Here is an 18,288-nt window from a genome sequence, read left to right as displayed (position 1 = left end):
CACCCATTGAAACTCCACCCTCCACATGTTGGACCGACTATATGAGAAGAGGAAGGCCATAAACAATTTCTTGATAATGAGGATGGACAGGAGCACTCCCCTGTGTAACTTTTATGTTAGCCAGTGGCAGCTCATGCTTGACATCTGCCGTTTACTCAGGCCCTTTGAGGAGGCCACTTTATTTCTCAGTCGCCAGGACTACGTGATGAACAACATCATCCCACTGCTTTATGTCCTGGAACAGATGCTGATGAATCTGTCTGGCCATGGGATAGAAAACGTGGCACCTACATCTCATAGCCATCTGGGCCCTGTGGGGGCTGAACTGGATGAGGAGGAGGAGGACATTTATGTACAAGTAATGTATACAGAAATTAGTGGTTTTTCTGCACAAGTGACAAGAGAGGAGGAGCTAGAGGGCGATGAGGAAGACTAGGCAGATTACCTCGAGACACAGTGGCAGTATGCAGTGGAGATGGAGGGAGGGTGTCCCTCTGAGTCCCTTGCGCAAATGGTCCAATGCATGCTCGGTTGCTTGCGTAGTGACTACTGTCTCTCCACCATATTAGACCCTAGCTACAGGTCAAAAGTGGGGGCCTTTTATACACCCGCTGAGAGGGAGGATAAACTGAGCTACTATCGAGACATACTATGTAGTCAGTTGGCTGCTGGCTTTGTGTGCAATCGCCCATTCTCATGAAGGTCTGACCGGGGAGACCCTCTGCACTCATGTTCCACTGCCATGGCTGCTGGGGGGGGGAAAAGTACCAGCTTCATTAGCAGCAACTAAAGTGTAGAGTCTCTGAGGAGCACTTTTCTTCACCCGCCTAGTGAAGAAACCACCCACCAGTAGCAGCAAGACATGGAGCAGAACCTGAACCAGCAGTTGGTGGCATACTTGGAATGCACCCTGCCATCATACATGGAAGATCCCCTGGATTGCTGGGCAGCCAAACTTGATTAGTGGCAGCAACTGGCCGAGTTTACCCCGGGCAAGCTTTCCTGCCCGGCTAGTAGTGTGGCATCAGAGAGGGTGTTTAGTACAGCTGGGTGCATACTGTTATTACCCCAAAAAGAACTTGCCTTTCAACCAACAATGTGGAGAGACTGACCTTTGTGAAGAAGAATCAGGGGTGGATCAGCCAGGATTTCCACACGCCAGTGCCTGATGCATCAGATTAGATCATTTTGGGTGTCAAAACCAAACTTTGTGAAAAGGGACTTGTTTCTTCTGGCTACCTGCTTCAGCCGCTATTCAGATGTTGCCACCCGCCTGATGCCACATACCTGCTGCCATATGCTCCTACTGCCACCCACCATCTTGTGCTGTTACTGCCACTGCTTTTTCCCTCCACCTCACAACTCTGTTACCTGGCCACTAGGTTGACTCCTCATGCTTTTGCCACCTCACCACTCTGTCAGTGGGCCGCTATTGTGCCTGTTTGGCCTTGTTGACATCACTATTTATTTTTCCTTTCTTCTGATCTGTCAGAAGGACGGAAAGGTTAGAAACACAACTGATCCTGTCTTTGCAGCAGCCATAAGGCCTGTATCACACGGTCCCTACTTTGCATCAGGATTGGATCATGATTTGGTAGCCAAAAGCAGGAGTGGGTACAAAACACAGAAGACATGCAAATATTCTATTCACGTGTCATCTCTGTTTTGGCATTAGCAATACTGATGGATTACTGACCAAATGCTGACCATGTGAAGGAGGATGCTTAAAAGACAGGATCTGTTTTTTGGGGGTTGTTCTTATGACGGATGAGAAGAAGGGCAAAATGAACAGTGACATCAACAGAAACTTACTACTGACACCCTCTCCACTCTGTCGGCGAGACACTACTCTTCTCAGTGTGTAACAGAACAGGTTCTGTAGAAATCTCTTTGGAATCAGCTGACAATGGTGTAAAAGGAGTGCGCTCTTTCACTCTATAGTAGAATCTTGGCTAACTGCATGGTTGTTTATACCTGACGCTAACATTGACATGTAAGGCTGAGATCACTTGAGTTATTTGGTCAGTTTTGGCCCTGTAACTGACCAAATAAGTGAAATGTGAAGTGATTCTAAGATTGACTCCTGTCATCTACATGTCATACTGACTTACAGTACTGTTTCTCTAGCACAGCGTGTTTCTGCAATGCTCGAGTGTTCTATACCAATATACAGGCTCTCAGCAGCCAGGAAATAGCTGTTTTTAATGTGATTCGTCACAAATAAATTTGTATCAAATTGAGTATTTTTTGAATATTTGGCAAGCCGTCCAAACAGAATTTTTGAGAAATTCACTCATCTCTAATCTTCGCCATGAAAAATGGCCAAAATGTGAGGACAGTCTCCTGAACATTGATAGCACCTTGCACAAGGCAGTGTACTTTTATAGAAAGTGTTGAATGACAAGGCTAATGATGTTCACCTTGCAGGCATCGTGTTATTTCTTCCAAGATGTTACTGCTATTGTCGCTGACTACATTGCCAAGGTGGAATTGGCTGGTTGACAGCCAGTGGGATGTTTGCTGCTTGATGTAATTAAGCAACTGCTTGCCTGTGTGGCTACTCTGGTCCAGGCCAATCAGCTCCAACACAGCATGATTACACTTGACTTGAAACATGTGATAGGACCGAGGGGAAGTGGGAGCGATGCTGTTCCTTGCTGCTGTTTAGAACAGAGTGGGTCCATGGAGGAGGAGGATAAATGCCTAGCATTGGAGAAAAGCGGACACAATTCTCAGAAGGGTCAGAAGGACATCATCGCTGATGCAAAAAATTCAAAATTCAGTGCGTTGTGAAAGACATGTATTGTCCTTGACCGTAAAAGCTGATGAAGGTGTCCACCATGGCATGCATCTTGCCACACACTGAGAATCTCAAATAGATATGTGGCCATGTTGTCCACCACGAGAGATAGTAGAGTTTTTTCCTGCCCACACATTCCGTTATTGATGACTGACATAGGAGTGAAGCAGGAGGAGTCTGAGTGTCACAACCAGACAGCTGAGAAGCTCTGACAGAGGCCTTTCAGAACCGTCCGTGACATTATAAGCCGCCATAACCGTCTCAAGCATGGATCCGGTTTCACTTTTGGCTGAACGCCTTCAGGGTCTTTCATTGGAGGTAGCTGATCTCCGCAGGACTTTTTCTCAGCTTCAAGTGACCGGTTCAGCTGGCGTTCATGGAGTTTGTTCTGAGCCTAAGATCTCGCTCCCGGATACGTTTTCCGGGGGTAGTGAGAATTTTGTGCGTTTTAGAGAGGCTTGCAAACTCCATTTTCGCCTTCTTCCCCATTCCTCTGGTGATGAGGAACGGAGGGTGGGGATCATTATATCGCTGCTCAGGGGTAACGCTCAGTCCTGGGCCTTTTCGCTGCCGGAGGGGGCACGGCCCCTCCGTTCAGTGGATGAATTCTTTTTAGCCCTGGGTCAGATATATGATGATCCGGATCGTATTGCTCTGGCGGAGTCTAGACTACGTCTCTTATGCCAGGGTAAACAATCCGCAGAGATATACTGCTCAGAATTTCGGAGATGGGCAGCTGATACTGGTTGGAATGATGCTGCACTCCGAAGTCAGTTTTGCCATGGTCTTTCAGAGGGATTGAAAGATGCATTTGCCTTTCATGAAAGGCCTATTTCTTTGGACTCTGCTATGTCTCAGGCCGTTCGTATTGACAGGCGTCTTAGAGAGAGAGGAGAGATCTCTCCTTCCTATCATACTCGGTCCCAGGACTGTGCAGCGGTCCCATTCTGTGCGCAGGGGTCTCAGTCGCTGTCAGCCCCTTCTGAGCAGGAGCCCATGCAGCTGGGGTTGATTGCTTCTGACAATAGAAGATTCAGCCCGCATGGGAGGGTTTGTTTTTGTTGGGGAGGTATTAATCATTTGGCAAATATTTGTCCCTCTAGGAGATTCAGGCAGTTCTCTGGGAATAATAAAGAAACAAAGAGGAAAAAATCTTTTAAAAATGTTCCGTCTGTTACTATTGGCAGGGTTGAGGCGGAAATTGAAGGTTTTCCGTTTGCTTGTAGTTCCCGTTTTGTCCTGCTGGCTAGGGTGGCGCTAGAGAACAAGCGCATTTTTTGTGAGATTTTTGTGGATAGTGGAGCAGCGGTCAATCTCATTGATAGTCAATTCGCAATAGCTCATGGTTTCCAGGTGTGCACTCTGGGAAAGGATATTCCGGTTTTTGCGATTGATTCCGCTCCACTTTCTCAGAAATCATTAAAGGGCATAGTTCACAATATCCGTTTAATTGTGAGTGATGCTCATGTTGAGGATGTGTCATGTTTCGTCCTTAGCGGTTTGCCTACCCCTCTAGTGTTGGGGCTACCCTGGCTCACTAAACATAACCCCACCATTGATTGGCAAGCGAGGCAAATAAATGGTTGGAGTGACTTTTGCAGAGAGAATTGCCTCACAACATCTGTTTCTGAGGTTTCTACTAAGACTGTACCATCTTTTCTCTCTGAATTTTCGGATGTCTTCTCTGAGAGTGGAGTTCAGGATTTGCCCCCGCACAGGGAGTACGATTGCCCTATTAATCTCATCCCAGGCGCCAAGCTGCCTAAATCTCGTTTATACAATCTTTCCCAACCTGAGAGGATCGCTATGCGTGCTTATATCTCTGAGAGTCTGAGAAAAGGACACATACGACCCTCGAAGTCACCTGTTGCCACTGGTTTTTTCTTTGTTAAGAAAAAAGATGGCTCTTTAAGACCTTGTCTGGATTTCAGGGAGCTGAACAGTATCACAATTCGTGACCCTTATCCGCTTCCTCTGATCCCGGACCTGTTTAACCAGGTTGTTGGGGCTAAAGTCTTTTCCAAATTAGATCTAAGAGGGGCATACAACCTGGTCAGGGTCAGAGAAGGGGACGAATGGAAGACGGCCTTCAATACCCCTGAGGGCCATTTTGAAAATTTGGTTATGCCTTTTGGTTTGATGAATGCCCCAGCCGTTTTTCAGCATTTCGTGAACAGCATTTTTTATCATTTGATGGGAAAATTTGTATTGGTGTATTTGGATGACATTTTGATTTTTTCTCCCGATTTCAAAACTCATAAGGAACATTTACGTCAGGTCTTGCTCATCCTGCGGGAGAATAAATTATATGCGAAACTGGAAAAATGTGTGTTTGCGGTTCCAGAAATTCAATTTCTGGGGTTTCTTCTCTCCGCTTCTGGTTTTCGCATGGACCCCGAGAAGGTCCGCGCTGTGCTTGAGTGGGAGCTTCCTGAGAATCAGAAGGCGCTGATGCGTTTTTTGGGCTTTGCCAATTATTACAGGAAGTTCATTTTGAATTATTCTTCTATTGTTAAACCACTCACTGATATGACCAGAAAGGGGGTAGATTTTTCTTCTTGGTCAGTAGAGGCGCGTAAGGCTTTTTCTGATATCAAGGAGAGTTTTGCTTCCGCTCCCATCTTGGTGCAACCTGATGTTTCTTTACCCTTCATAGTTGAGGTTGATGCTTCTGAGGTGGGTGTGGGGGCGGTCTTGTCTCAGGGTTCCTCTCCTGCCAATTGGCGACCGTGTGCCTTTTTCTCAAGAAAACTCTCCTCCGCAGAGAGAAATTACGATGTGGGAGATTGTTGGCCATCAAGTTGGCTTTTGAGGAATGGCACCATTGGCTAGAGGGAGCCAGACACCCTATTACCGTATTTACTGACCATAAAAATCTGGCCTACTTGGAGTCAGCCAAGCGTCTGAACCCGAGACAGGCCAGATGGTCTTTGTTCTTTTCTAGGTTTAATTTTGTTGTCACGTTCCTCCCTGGAGTTAAGAATGTGAAGGCAGATGCCCTGTCATGTTGTTTTCCAGGAGGCGGGAATTTTGAAGACCCGGGTCCCATTTTGGCTGAAGGTGTGGTGGTCTCTGCTCTTTTTCCTGAACTGGAGGCAGAGGTGCAGGCAGCCCAGTCAGAGGCTCCTGATCTTTGTCCTCCTGGGAGGTTGTTTGTGCCTCTCGCTTTAAGACACATTATTTTTAAAGAACACCACGATACGGTCCTTGCTGGGCACCCGGGGGTAAGAGCCACACTGGATCTCATCGCTCGGAGATTCTGGTGGCCTGCGCTTCGTAAGTCGGTTGAGGGTTTTGTGGCAGCCTGCGAGACTTGCGCTCGTGCCAAAGTCCCTCATTCACGGCCATCAGGTCCTCTCCTTCCCTTACCCATTCCTTTCCATCCTTGGACACATCTGTCCATGGACTTCATAACGGACCTGCCTCGTTCCTCGGGGAAGACTGTGATTCTGGTGGTGGTGGACCGTTTTCGCAAAATGGTGCATTTCATCCCTTTTCCTGGTTTGCCCAATGCTAAGACGCTGACGCAGGCATTTATTGATCACATTGTCAAATTGCATGGTATTCCTTCAGACATAGTCTCTGATAGGGGCACGCAGTTTGTTTCCAGATTCTGGAAGGCTTTCTGTTCTCGCTTGGGGGTTCAGTTGTCATTCTCTTCTGCTTTCCACCCGCAGTCGAATGGCCAGACAGAGCGCGTCAATCAGAATCAGGAGACATATCTGCGCTGTTTTGTGGCGGAGAATCAAGAGGATTGTTATTCTTTTTTGTCCCTTGCTGAGTTTGCTTTAAATAACCGTCGTCAGGAGTCCTCTGATAAGTCACCATTTTTTGGTGCATATGGGTTTCATCCGCAGTTTGGGACTTTCTCGGGAGAGGGGTCTTCTGGTTTACCTGATGAGGACAGATTCTCCTCGTCTTTGTCATCTATTTGGCAAAAGATTCAGGATAATCTAAAGAGCATGAGTGAGAGATATAAGCGTGTGGCAGATAAGAGACGTGTGCTTGGTCCGGACCTGAATGTTGGTGATCTGGTGTGGTTATCTACCAAGAATATCAAATTGAAGGTTCCCTCCTGGAAGTTGGGTCCTAGGTTTATTGGGCCTTACAAAATCCTGTCTGTCATCAATCCTGTTGCCTACCGTCTTGATCTTCCTCAGACTTGGAAGATCCATAATGTTTTTCATAAGTCCTTATTGAAACCTTATGTTCAACCCATTGTTCCCTCGCCTTTGCCTCCTCCTCCGATTATGGTTGATGGGAATCTTGAATTTCAGGTCTCTAGGATTGTGGATTCTCGTCTTGTCCGCGGTTCTCTCCAGTACCTTGTTCATTGGGAGGGGTATGGTCCTGAGGAGAGGATGTGGGTCCCAGTGACGGACATTAAGGCCTCTCGTCTCATCAGGGCTTTCCATAGGTCCCATCCTGAGAAGGTGGGTTCTGAGTGTCCGGAGTCCACTCGTAGAGGGAGGGGTACTGTCACAACCAGACAGCTGAGAAGCTCTGACAGAGGCCTTTCAGAACCTCCTCCTTGAGTTTCTTTGTTGTGGTATTCAGTTCCTCATCTCGTTAGCCTCTCTCAGCTGTCATGTGTTGGACTAATTGCTTCCCTTTAAATTCCTCCCCAGAATGCTTTTCTGGGCGGCTTATACTACTTCCTGGAGTGTGTGTGCATGCTGATCTTGTTCTCCTGTCTACTACAAAGTTAAGTGTTGAACATTTTTCTGTTATTTTCTTTTTGCTGGATCCCAGGTGACCCTGACTCCCTCCGTATCTTGTGTAGGGAGCCGGTGGTCGTGTCCCCTCACTATTGTAGGGTGCTCAGGGGTTATATAGTCAAGGTACGTGGATATGCAAACTTCCACCATTCGGATCTTTGCACAGGCTGAGCAGCCAGGGAAAGTGCCAGGTCTTCTGCAGGGGTCTCCCTTTGGTTCCTTAGCTTTTGGATCCAGTCATTTATGCATGTTGCTTTGCCTTGTTTCCTGTACACCGTCCGTGACACTGAGTGGGAGAAGCAGACAATGTGAAAGACATCGTACTGCCCATGGATGCGTCCTGACTGCCACAAGGGGGACTGGGAGAAGGAGGGAACTCCTGTTGCAGTAGCTGGCTGCCACCTTTGGTTGTCTACGGAATGGGTTAATTTCATTTCATGTGGTTCAATAGGGCTGAAGTGCCTATGTTTGTGTTTGCCTTCCCATGTCTTATTTTGTTCTTGCATAGGGCAACTGCCACATGAGAGATACTCACGCAGAGGTAGAAGAAGCCGAGTATAGCTTAGCTGTGGCACATTTTGGGCCTAATCCACCCACAGTGTCGGCAGAATCACCAGATCCTGAAACAGATATGGCCCTGGCAGTTCTTTTGGAGGTACATCTCCTCTGTTCTGTATTTCTGCCGCTGCCACCATCCTCCTCCTATAATGTTGCCTCCTCCTCAGCCTACCGATCCAGCTCCCAGGTCCTGTCCATCACACAATCATCATCAGAGTCCTCCCCCTCCATGCCAGTTTGATCACACTGTGAGATATCATGATGAGCTCTTGTCCCTATTCCTGATTCAACAGGGAGACTCTTTTGACTATATGCTGTAGAGCGTGGTGTTTTTTTTTTGTTATTTTTTTTACACTTCTTAGGAAAAAGGAAGGTTCCCACTAGGAAGGGGCAGTAAAATAAGGGAGGGCTCCACTGAAAGCCTTTTCTGGGGCTGCAAGGCAGAGGAGCAACCTCAGACTCATTCTGCTGTGACTAAGAGGAGGAGTGAGCCATCAAATGCACAACCTCATCCTCTTTCTCCTAAATGATAATGTTGTGCCTTTCCAAAGCCAAGGACAACCGCAAACTACTATTACTACCACTTCTACTGTTACTGCTACTGCCAAGATTCTGGCTCTGGGAAGGCCTGCACCTCAGTCTTTCCTTTGGAACCATTCTGAATTCCTGAAATTTTTGTGCCTAACATATATAGTCACACAAAGCATGAAATGGTTTGCAAGTCTGTTTTCTGGAACCTAAAGACAAGAGACACAATAAAATGTCATTATCTTTCCACAAACACAATGAAGAAACTACTACAGACAGTTGACTTTGGAAATACTGCAGTATCGGTGCCACAAAAAGATTTGTGCCCAATGTCTGCCTCCCTATCACATCAACATGTGAACATGTGAACTAGTAGTTGACGTTTTTAGTAATCTATTCTTTCTTTCCTTTCCATTTTTCCTTTCTTTCTTTTTTTTTCTTTTCTCTTCTGAAATAATTGACCTGTGTAATACGTGGAACAGACTGCTAATTGTCAATAATTCAATTTTTAGACTACAGTGGATCACCGGAGACCCATAAGGCAACGATGAATAAATCTCCTTATTGTCCCCAGGGTCTCTTCCGTTCTTGCTATGTATATGTGCAGGTAGAACCTATATAAAATGCCCAAGTGCCTGACTACTGCACATCATCTGACAGAAGACACAGGATTTCATCATTCATGGTAATTCTATGACTTTGGGAAATAGAATTTATTGCAAGAATTTTTTTTTTTACAAACTCCATGAAAATGCCGATTGAACGTACGATCAGGAGAAATTATTGATGCTGAACATACAAATTATCGAACTTAGATCAGTATCAAGAGCGTCTTCCATGAATGCTTTGTCACTTTTACTCTGCACCTCACTGACTGCACCTCAGTATCTATCTGGATATGTGTATCTGCACACCAAAAAGGTTGCAAATGTTTACTGTAAAATGCTGATAGTATCTGTGGGCCCGACACATCCCGATAGGCTGGATTCACACACAGTTTGTGTAGCATTTTATACAGCATTTTTTATCTGCATCCAGATGTTATTTTAAAGTCTAAAGTAAATTATTGCAAATTCCACATTACATCCACTTTTTGTTTGTGGTGCTTTAGAAGCCTGCAGACAAATAGATTTTAGTTATAAAAGTTACATAATAAAAAAAAAAACTTAAAAACGATATGAAAGACGCTTGAAGTGAATGGCGTTTTTTTATGTTCAACAATGCAAAAAAAATAATGTGTAGGGGAGCCCTAAGACCGAACGCACAGATGCAGCTTAGAGTAGTATTTCTGTATTTTTAGCATTTTCCTGGTGTTTTCTCAAAGCTTCTTTTTTTTTTTTTTATGTTGTAGCCAGATGTGAATGGTAAGAAATGCACAACAAACAGTACATTTTTTATTACTTTGATGTTTTTTTTAAACATATCATGCTCTAGGTATGGCCACTTTAAGGTGCTCTACTTTGGCTTCCATATGAACAAATAAGTTAGAGTAAAGCTTTTGTAAAAATAAAAAAAAGAACAATTAGAAATGTAGTAGAATTCAGGAAAGACCTTTACATGATGAACTGACTTGAGTGGGCTCCAGTCAAAACTGACCCTGCTGCTTGAGGGAAGAACATCAGAGAAAAGAGAGTGAAGGTGTCCTATTACTTGGGAGCTGGGCAACCATGAGTGAGAGAGGGTTGCAGCCCTGGGGGCAGTGACTGTAGAAATTAGGGCAGATTTCCTGGCTGGGGATGAGTGACTGTCACAGCTTCTCACCAGAAAGCATGATGAAGTTTCCCCATGCTGGTGCTGGAAAGAGGAGTTGGATTTACACAGTTTGATGATGAAATTCACAGACCATGAGGTGCTTGAAAATTGAGCTATGATTATGTAGTAAAAGGTTGTTACATAGATCCATGTGGTGAGCTGCCACCAGGCCAATGGGGACATTCACCCATAACCTGTATGTCTACTCCTGATTGTTACATTAGTGGAAGGAGTGGGTGAGGTATGGAGACTCCCCACTGGTGCTGAGTGAGAGTGGAACGGAGCCGCAGGGGAGAATGTGGGTGGGGTAGCGTTATGGGCCTAGGAGAGGCCTGCAACATATCCTGCAACAGGAAGGAGCCGAAGAGTGTGTCAACCGATTAGGCTGCTGCCGTACGTCAGACAGGAAAAAAAAACTGGACATGAGTTGAATAAATGATAACTTAAAGATTAAGCTGGAAACTAGTAAGTGTTATGTGACATCCCATTGAGAGACTGTAACCGTAAGCTGTGAACCACGTAAATATGTGATTAAAACCATGGAAAAATTTAAATATGTGATGAAAACCACTAAACTTGCCGTGTCTAAGAACTGAAGAAAAAAATGTATGTTGTCCCTAGAGATGAGCAAATCGATTCAGCATGAATCAGATTCATTATGAATTTTCCAACAGTTTTGGATTTCAGAAAATCTGAATTTGTTGTAATTCATCTGGCACAAAATGTAGAAAAAGAAGAAGGTATCTGCCACTGAAAGAAGATAATTTTTATACAGTTTTTTTTTATTTTTATTAACCACTTCAGCCCCCCTAGCTTAAACCCCCTTAATGACCAGAGCACTTTTTACACTTCTGCACTACACTACTTTCACCGTTTATTGCTCGGTCATGCAACTTACCACCCAAATGAGTTTTACCTCCTTTTCTTCTCACTAATAGAGCTTTCATTTGGTGGTATTTCATTGCTGCTGAAAATTTTACTTTTTTTGTTATTAATCGAAATTTTACGAAATTTTTGCAAAAAAATGACATTTTTCAATTTCAGTTATAATTTTTTTTTTTTAAAACGACATCCATATATACATTTTTCTCTAAATTTATTGTTCTACATGTCTTTGATAAAAAAAAATGTTTGGGTAAAAAAAAAATGGTTTGGGTAAAAGTTATAGCGTTTACAAACTATGGTACAAAAATGTGAATTTCCGCTTTTTGAAGCAGCTCTGACTTTTTGAGCACCTGTCATGTTTCCTGAGGTTGTACAATGCCCAGACAGTAGAAAACCCCCACAAATAACCCCATTTCGGAAAGTAGACACCCTAAGGTATTCACTGATGGGCATAGTGAGTTCATAGAACTTTTTATTTTTTGTCACAAGTTAGCGGAAAATTATGAATTTATTTATTTATTTATTTTTTCCTTACAAATTCTCTTATTCCACTAACTTGTGACAAAAAATAAAAACTTCCAGAAACTCACTATGCCCATCATGAAATACCTTGGGGTGTCTTCTTTCCAAAATGGGGTCACTTGTGGGGTAGTTATACTGCCCTGGCATGTTAGGGGCCCAAATGCGTGCAAAGTAGTTTGAAATCAAAATCTGTAAAAAATGGCCGGTGAAATCCGAAAGGTGCTCTTTGGAATGTGGGCCCCTTTGCCCACATAGGCTGCAAAAAACTGTCACACATGTGGTATCGCCGTACTCAGGAGAAGTTGGGGAATGTGTTTTGGGGTGTCATTTTACATATACCCATGCTGGGTGAGATAAATATCTTGGTCAAATGCCAACTTTGTATAAAAAAAAATGGGAAAAGTTGTCTTTTGCCGAGATATTTCTTTCACCCAGCATGGGTATATGTAAAATGACACCCTAAAACATATTCCCCAACTGCTCCTGAGTACGGCGATACCAGATGTGTGGCACTTTTTTGCAGCCTATGTGGGCAAAGGGGCCCACATTCCAAAGAGCACCTTTCGGATTTCGCAGGCCATTTTTTACACATTTTGATTGCAAAGTTCTTCTCACACATTTGGGCCCCTAAATTGCCAGGGCAGTATAACTACCCCACAAGTGACCCCATTTTGGTAATAAGACACCCCAAGGTATTTCGTGATGGGCATAGTGAGTTCATGGAAGTTTTTATTTTTTGTCACAAGTTAGTGGAATATGAGACTTTGTAAGGAAAAAAAATAAATCATCATTTTCCGCTAACTTGTGACAAAAGATAAAAAATTCTAGGAACTCGCCATGCCCCTCACGGAATACCTTGGGGTGTCTTCTTTCCAAAATGGGGTCACTTGTGGGGTAGTTATACTGCCCTGGCATTTTAGGGGCCCAAATGCGTGAGAAGTAGTTTGAAATCAAAATCTGAAAAAAAATGCCCTGTGAAATCCGAAAGGTGCTCTTTGGAATGTGGGCCCATTTGCCCACCTAGGCTGCAAAAAAGTGTCACACATGTGGTATCGCCGTACTCAGAAGAAGTAGGGCAATGTGTTTTGGGGTGTCATTTTACATATACCCATGCTGGGTGAGAGAAATATCTCGGCAAAAGACAACTTTTCCCATTTTTTTTATACAAAGTTGGCATTTGACCAAGATATTTATCTCACCCAGCATGGGTATATGTAAAATGACACTCCAAATCACATTTCCCAACTTCTCCTGAGTACGGCAATACCACATGTGTGACACTTTTTTGCAGCCTAGATGCGCAAAGGGGCCCAAATTCCTTTTAGGTGGGCATTTTTAGACATTTGGATCCCAGACTTCTTCTCACGCTTTAGGGCCCCTAAAAAGCCAGGGCAGTATAAATACCCCACATGTGACCCCATTTTAGAAAGAAGACACCCCAAGGTATTCAATGAGGGGCATGGCGAGTTCATAGAAAAAAAATGTTTTGGGCACAAGTTAGCGAAATTTTTTTATTTTCTTTTGTTTTTTCTCACAAAGTCTCCCTTTCCGCTAACTTGGGACAAAAATGTAAATCTTTCATGGACTCAATATTCCCCTCACGGAATACCTTGGGGTGTCTTCTTTCCGAAATGGGGTCACATGTGGGGTATTTATACTGCCCTGGCAGTAAAGCGTGAGAAGAAGTCTGGAATATAAATGTCTAAAAAATTTTACGCATTTGGATTCCGTGAGGGGTATGGTGAGTTCATGTGAGATTTTATTTTTTGACACAAGTTAGTGGAATATGAGACTTTGTAAGAAAAAATAAAATAAAAAAATATATATCTATTTCCGCTAACTTGTGCCAAAAAAATGTCTGAATAGAGCCTTACAGGGGGGTGATCAATGACAGGGGGGTGATCATGGAGTCTATATGGGGTGATCACCCCCCTGTCATTGATCACCCCCCTGTAAGGCTCCATTCAGACGTCCATATGTGTTTTGCGGATCCGATCCATTGATGCGTGGATCCGTAAAACACATACGGACGTCTGAATGGAGCCTTACAGGGGGGTGATCAATGACGGGGGGATGATCAGAGAGTGTATATTGGGTGATCACCCCCCTGTCAGGCTCCATTCAGACGTCCGTATGTGTTTTGCGGATCCATGGATCGGATCCGCAAAACACATACGGACGTCTGAATGGAGCCTTATAGGGGGGTGATCAATGACAGGGGGGTGATCAGGGAGTGTATATTGGGTGATCACCCCCCTGTAAGGCTCCATTCAGACGTCCGTATGTGTTTTGCGGATCCGATCCATACGGACGTCTGAATGGAGCCTGACAGGGGGGTGATCACCCAATATACACTCTCTGATCATCCCCCCGTCATTGATCACCCCCCTGTAAGGCTCCATTCAGACGTCCGTATGTGTTTTACGGATCCACGCATCAATGGATCGGATCCGCAAAACACATATGGATGTCTGAATGGAGCCTTACAGGGGGGTGATCATCCCATATAGACTCCCTGATCACCCCCCTGTAAGGCTCCATTCAGACGTCCGTATGTGTTTTGCAGTACCGATCCATGGATGCGTGGATCCGTAAAACACATACGGGAGCCTGAAGGGAGCCTTACAGGGGGGTGATCAATGACAGGGGGGTGATCAATGACAGGGGGGTGATCAGGGAGTATATATGGGGTGATCAGGGGTTCATAAGGGGTTAATAAGTGACGGGGGGGTGTAGTGTAGTGGTGTTTGGTGCTACTTTACTGAGCTACCTGTGTCCTCTTGTGGTCGATTCCAGCAAAAGGGACCACCAGAGGACCAGGTAGCAGGTATATTAGACGCTGTTATCAAAACAGTGTCTAATATACCTGTTAGGGGTTAAAAAAAAATTGCATCTACAGCCTGCCAGGATGTAGATCCACTCGCTTACCTTCCGATCCTGTAAACAGGAAATCTCGCCTCTCGCGAAATGACGCATGGATGGGTCCAGGAGGAATGAATCGACCGCCTCCAGGACGCATCCATGCGTTAGGCGGTCCTGGAGCGGTTAAAAACAAACTGATGGTGTACCACCGGCTGCTATGAGTTTACCTATAGCCCTATATGTCACTGTCAGTTTGTCATTACTAATGTTGTCTTGGCTTTAAAGAGCCTAAAAGAGGTTGAATACAGTCCTATGTAGATGACCATGGTGTCATACACAACTTTTCAGGGCAATAGGGGCATTTTTTATTTAGATCAAATTTATTTGGAACCAGATCAAATCTGATGACTGTTGTGATCAAATTAGAATCAAATCAAATTTAAAAAAAATGTGATCATTTCTAGTTGTTGCACTTTGAACACCCTGTGACCTCCTACCATTTATTTTGTGTCATTCATAGTTCCTTTTGGAACTTTGTTCCAGTTGGCATCCACCCCCTCACATAACATCCGTCTACATGACATAGTTATGAGATTGCACAACAATAATCCAGTGTGAATGGACAGCTTTACTTGTGTTGCTTACTGAAGGTTAAGCGCACAGGAATTAGCTATTTTAACATTAAGGTTGTGGAATGTATTATATAAAGAACAGTGAGGGAAATGTATCAAATAGTGATGAGCGGCAGGTGCCATATTCGATTTCGACGAAATTCGCGAATTCGAGAATATTCGTTTTATATTCGGCGAAATCGAATATTCGTCATTATTCTAGTTATCGCAATTAATGTGCGATTTAAATAATCGCGTATTGCGATTTTAACTTAAGGCTACTACTACATGGTGATGGGGACGCTCCATGAGCACGGAAGTCGGCAGAAGCGGCAACGGGCACTGACTGGAGCAGCCAGGAAGCCAGGAATCCAAAGGACAGTTAAAAATAAACAATTTATTTAAAAAAATATATATATTTGAAATATCGAATTTATAGCACTATATTCGAAATATTCGCGAATTAGCAAAGTGCCGATATTCGCCCAAAAAATTTGATATTCGAATATTCGCGCTCAACACTAAGTATCAAACTGGTGTAAAGTAGAACTGGCTTAGATGCCCATAGCAACCAATCAGATTCCACCTTTCATTTTCCAAAGGAGCTGTCAAAAATGAAAGATGGAATCAGATTTTTTGCAATGGTGCAACTAAGCCAGTTCTACTTTACACTTTTTTATAGATCTGCCTTAGTGTGTCCTAGTTTATGATACAGTGAACGTCTTAGCAATGAAATCTACATGGTTGTTCTGTATGCAGGAGAACAATCTGACTGTGGTCACAGATAGTGATGAGCGAACTTCTGTTTTAAGTTCGGCGTCTAAAGTTCGGCTTCCGGTTAGCGGAGAATCCCGATATGGATTCCGAATACCGTTGTGGTCCGTGGTAGCGGAATCAATAATGGCCGATTATTGATTCCGCTACCACGGACCACAACGGAATTCTGAATCGATATCGGGATTCTCCGCTAACCGGAAGCCGAACTTTAGACGCCAAACTTAAAACAGAAGTTCGCTCATCACTAGTCACAGAGTTTATTCTTCTAGGATTTCAAGGCAGTCAATATTTAAGAACATTCCTGTTCTGTCTTCTCCTCGTGGTTTACTATGGAACAATATGTGGGAACCTCCTGATTATCACCCTGGTGTCCTCCAGCAAGAACCTCCACACTCCAATGTACTTTTTCATCTCACAATTGTCCATGAGTGACATCTTATTAACAACTGATATTGTTCCCAACATGCTCCACGGTCTACTGAATAATGGGGTCACTATTACATTTTCTGGCTGTTTTATTCAGTTTTATTTTTTCTGTAGTTTAGAGATATTTGAGTGCTTTCTTCTCACAGTGATGTCCTATGACAGATATGTGGCCATCTGTAATCCTCTTCATTATACTTCTATCATGACAAGTGCACATTGTATGAGATTGATTGCCACCTGCTGGTTGTTAGGATTTTCCGCTGCATTCGTTGATGTTCTAATGACACTGATGTTAAACTTTTGTGGTCCAAATATCATTGACCATTTCTTCTGTGACCTTGTTCCCTTGATAGAAATTGCCTGTTCTGGTACCTACTCCGTTCAACTTGAAATCGACTTACTAAGTATACCGACGGTCATCACACCGCCCATAATGATTGTATTGTCTTATGTTCAAATTGTTTCTGTCATCTTAAGGATCCCATCCAGTACTGGTAGACAGAAAGCCTTCTCCACCTGTAGCTCCCACCTCATTGTGGTCTCCATATTCTACTGCACTTTGTTTACAGTTTATATTGTTCCAACAAGAGAACAAACATTGACCATCAGTAAAATCCTCTCCCTGCTATATACTGTGTTTACTCCCTTGATCAACCCCATTATATACAGTCTGAGGAATAAAGACATTAAGAAAGCAGTAAGGGGAACATTTCTTAAATGTGTCATATGTGGCAATTGTCCACAAATCAATGTTTGGTAGGCTGCACCTACAAATACAGCATCATCATCTAAGACTGCTCACATGCTTGAGTAATCATGGCTACATGACAAGTAAAGGGTAGCTGTCATTTTAAATGAAATGTTTCCTAAATTTCTTTCAGGTAAGTCTGAAATGAATCGGTAGGCAGATTGAATTTGGTCCAAATAAATTTGACCTGAATCAGTAATCAGCTCTTTAACACCAAAGCAGCTTTAGCAATGTCATAGTGACAGTGCCGTATATAGCTATTCGTAAATGTATGGTCGTTGTAACAATCAGCATGCTTAAAAAACACTGCACTGTCTGATTTGAAACAAAAATTTTAAAAAATAAATAAATAAAATAATGAACCCCTCTAGAACAATGGTATATAAAGTATTAATGGCATATGGAGTTTCAACAAGCAGTCCAAAAATGATCCCTTTTTTGGGAGTAGCAACAGGTATAGTGTTATGTAGAATACATACAGCATATATAATATATAGTCTATCTCCACCAATTCCACAGACAGAAATATATGTGTCGGTGACAGTGGGTCTGAATTCTAGGATATTGAAGAAGCAATTGTTTTATTTTTATTTTTTTGAAACATTGCAAAAAGTTATTAATTTCTGGGATCAGCAGCAGCAACAGAGCAGTATGGATCCTGACAAACAAGTCAGAGGATGAGAAGCTGTGCAGGGGTAGTACTAGTGGCAGCAGGGGCAGTAGTAGCTGAAGTGGCAGCAGTACAGTATAGATTCTGACATACAGGGCAGGAGATGGGCAATTGCGTAGTGGTATTAGAAGTGGCAGTGGGGCCATAGCAGCAGAAGCAGTACAGTATGGAACCTTACAGAAAAGGCAGGAGATGTGTGACTGTGCAGGGGTAGTATTAATGGCAGCAGGGGCATTAGTATCTGCAGTACAGTATGGAACCTTACAGAAAAGGCAGGAGATGTGTGACTGTGCAGGGGTAGTATTAATGGCAGCAGGGGCATTAGTATCTGCAGTACAGTATGGAACCTGATGGACAAGGCATTAGACGGGTGGTCGAGTAGGGGTAGCAGCAGCAGCATATAATTATTTCCTACCCACACATTCAGTTAT

At 43.6% G+C, this 18,288-nt stretch overlaps 1 protein-coding gene across 1 annotated transcript; it reads left to right on the top strand.

The window, feature by feature from the left end:
- The first annotated feature begins 205 nt into the window (after nucleotides 1–205).
- Nucleotides 206–17,335, top strand: LOC122925421 (olfactory receptor 6N1-like). Its single transcript, XM_044276781.1, has 6 exons — nucleotides 206–358; nucleotides 8,027–8,173; nucleotides 9,956–9,968; nucleotides 11,031–11,096; nucleotides 16,244–17,136; nucleotides 17,321–17,335. Exons 1-6 carry the CDS (start codon nucleotides 206–208, stop codon nucleotides 17,333–17,335), a joined length of 1,287 nt encoding a protein of 428 aa, XP_044132716.1.
- Nucleotides 17,336–18,288: the final 953 nt, after the last annotated feature.

The sequence above is a fragment of the Bufo gargarizans genome, chromosome 2 (genome assembly GCF_014858855.1).
Source record: "Bufo gargarizans isolate SCDJY-AF-19 chromosome 2, ASM1485885v1, whole genome shotgun sequence".
Lineage (NCBI taxonomy): Eukaryota > Metazoa > Chordata > Amphibia > Anura > Bufonidae > Bufo > Bufo gargarizans.
Note: the sequence above shows the minus strand (reverse complement) of the source record. Positions and strands in the feature narration are given on the sequence as shown.

Excerpts from the sequence above, each read along its gene's own strand:
- LOC122925421 (XM_044276781.1), top strand. The coding sequence starts at position 206 with ATGAACAACATCATCCCACTGCTTTATGTCCTGGAACAGATGCTGATG. Across the intron at positions 359-8,026 it reads AGGAGGACATTTATGTACAA|GGCAACTGCCACATGAGAGA; the intron begins GTAATGTATACA and ends GTTCTTGCATAG. Across the intron at positions 11,097-16,243 it reads AAATGTAGAAAAAGAAGAAG|AAGTTCGCTCATCACTAGTC; the intron begins GTATCTGCCACT and ends AACTTAAAACAG.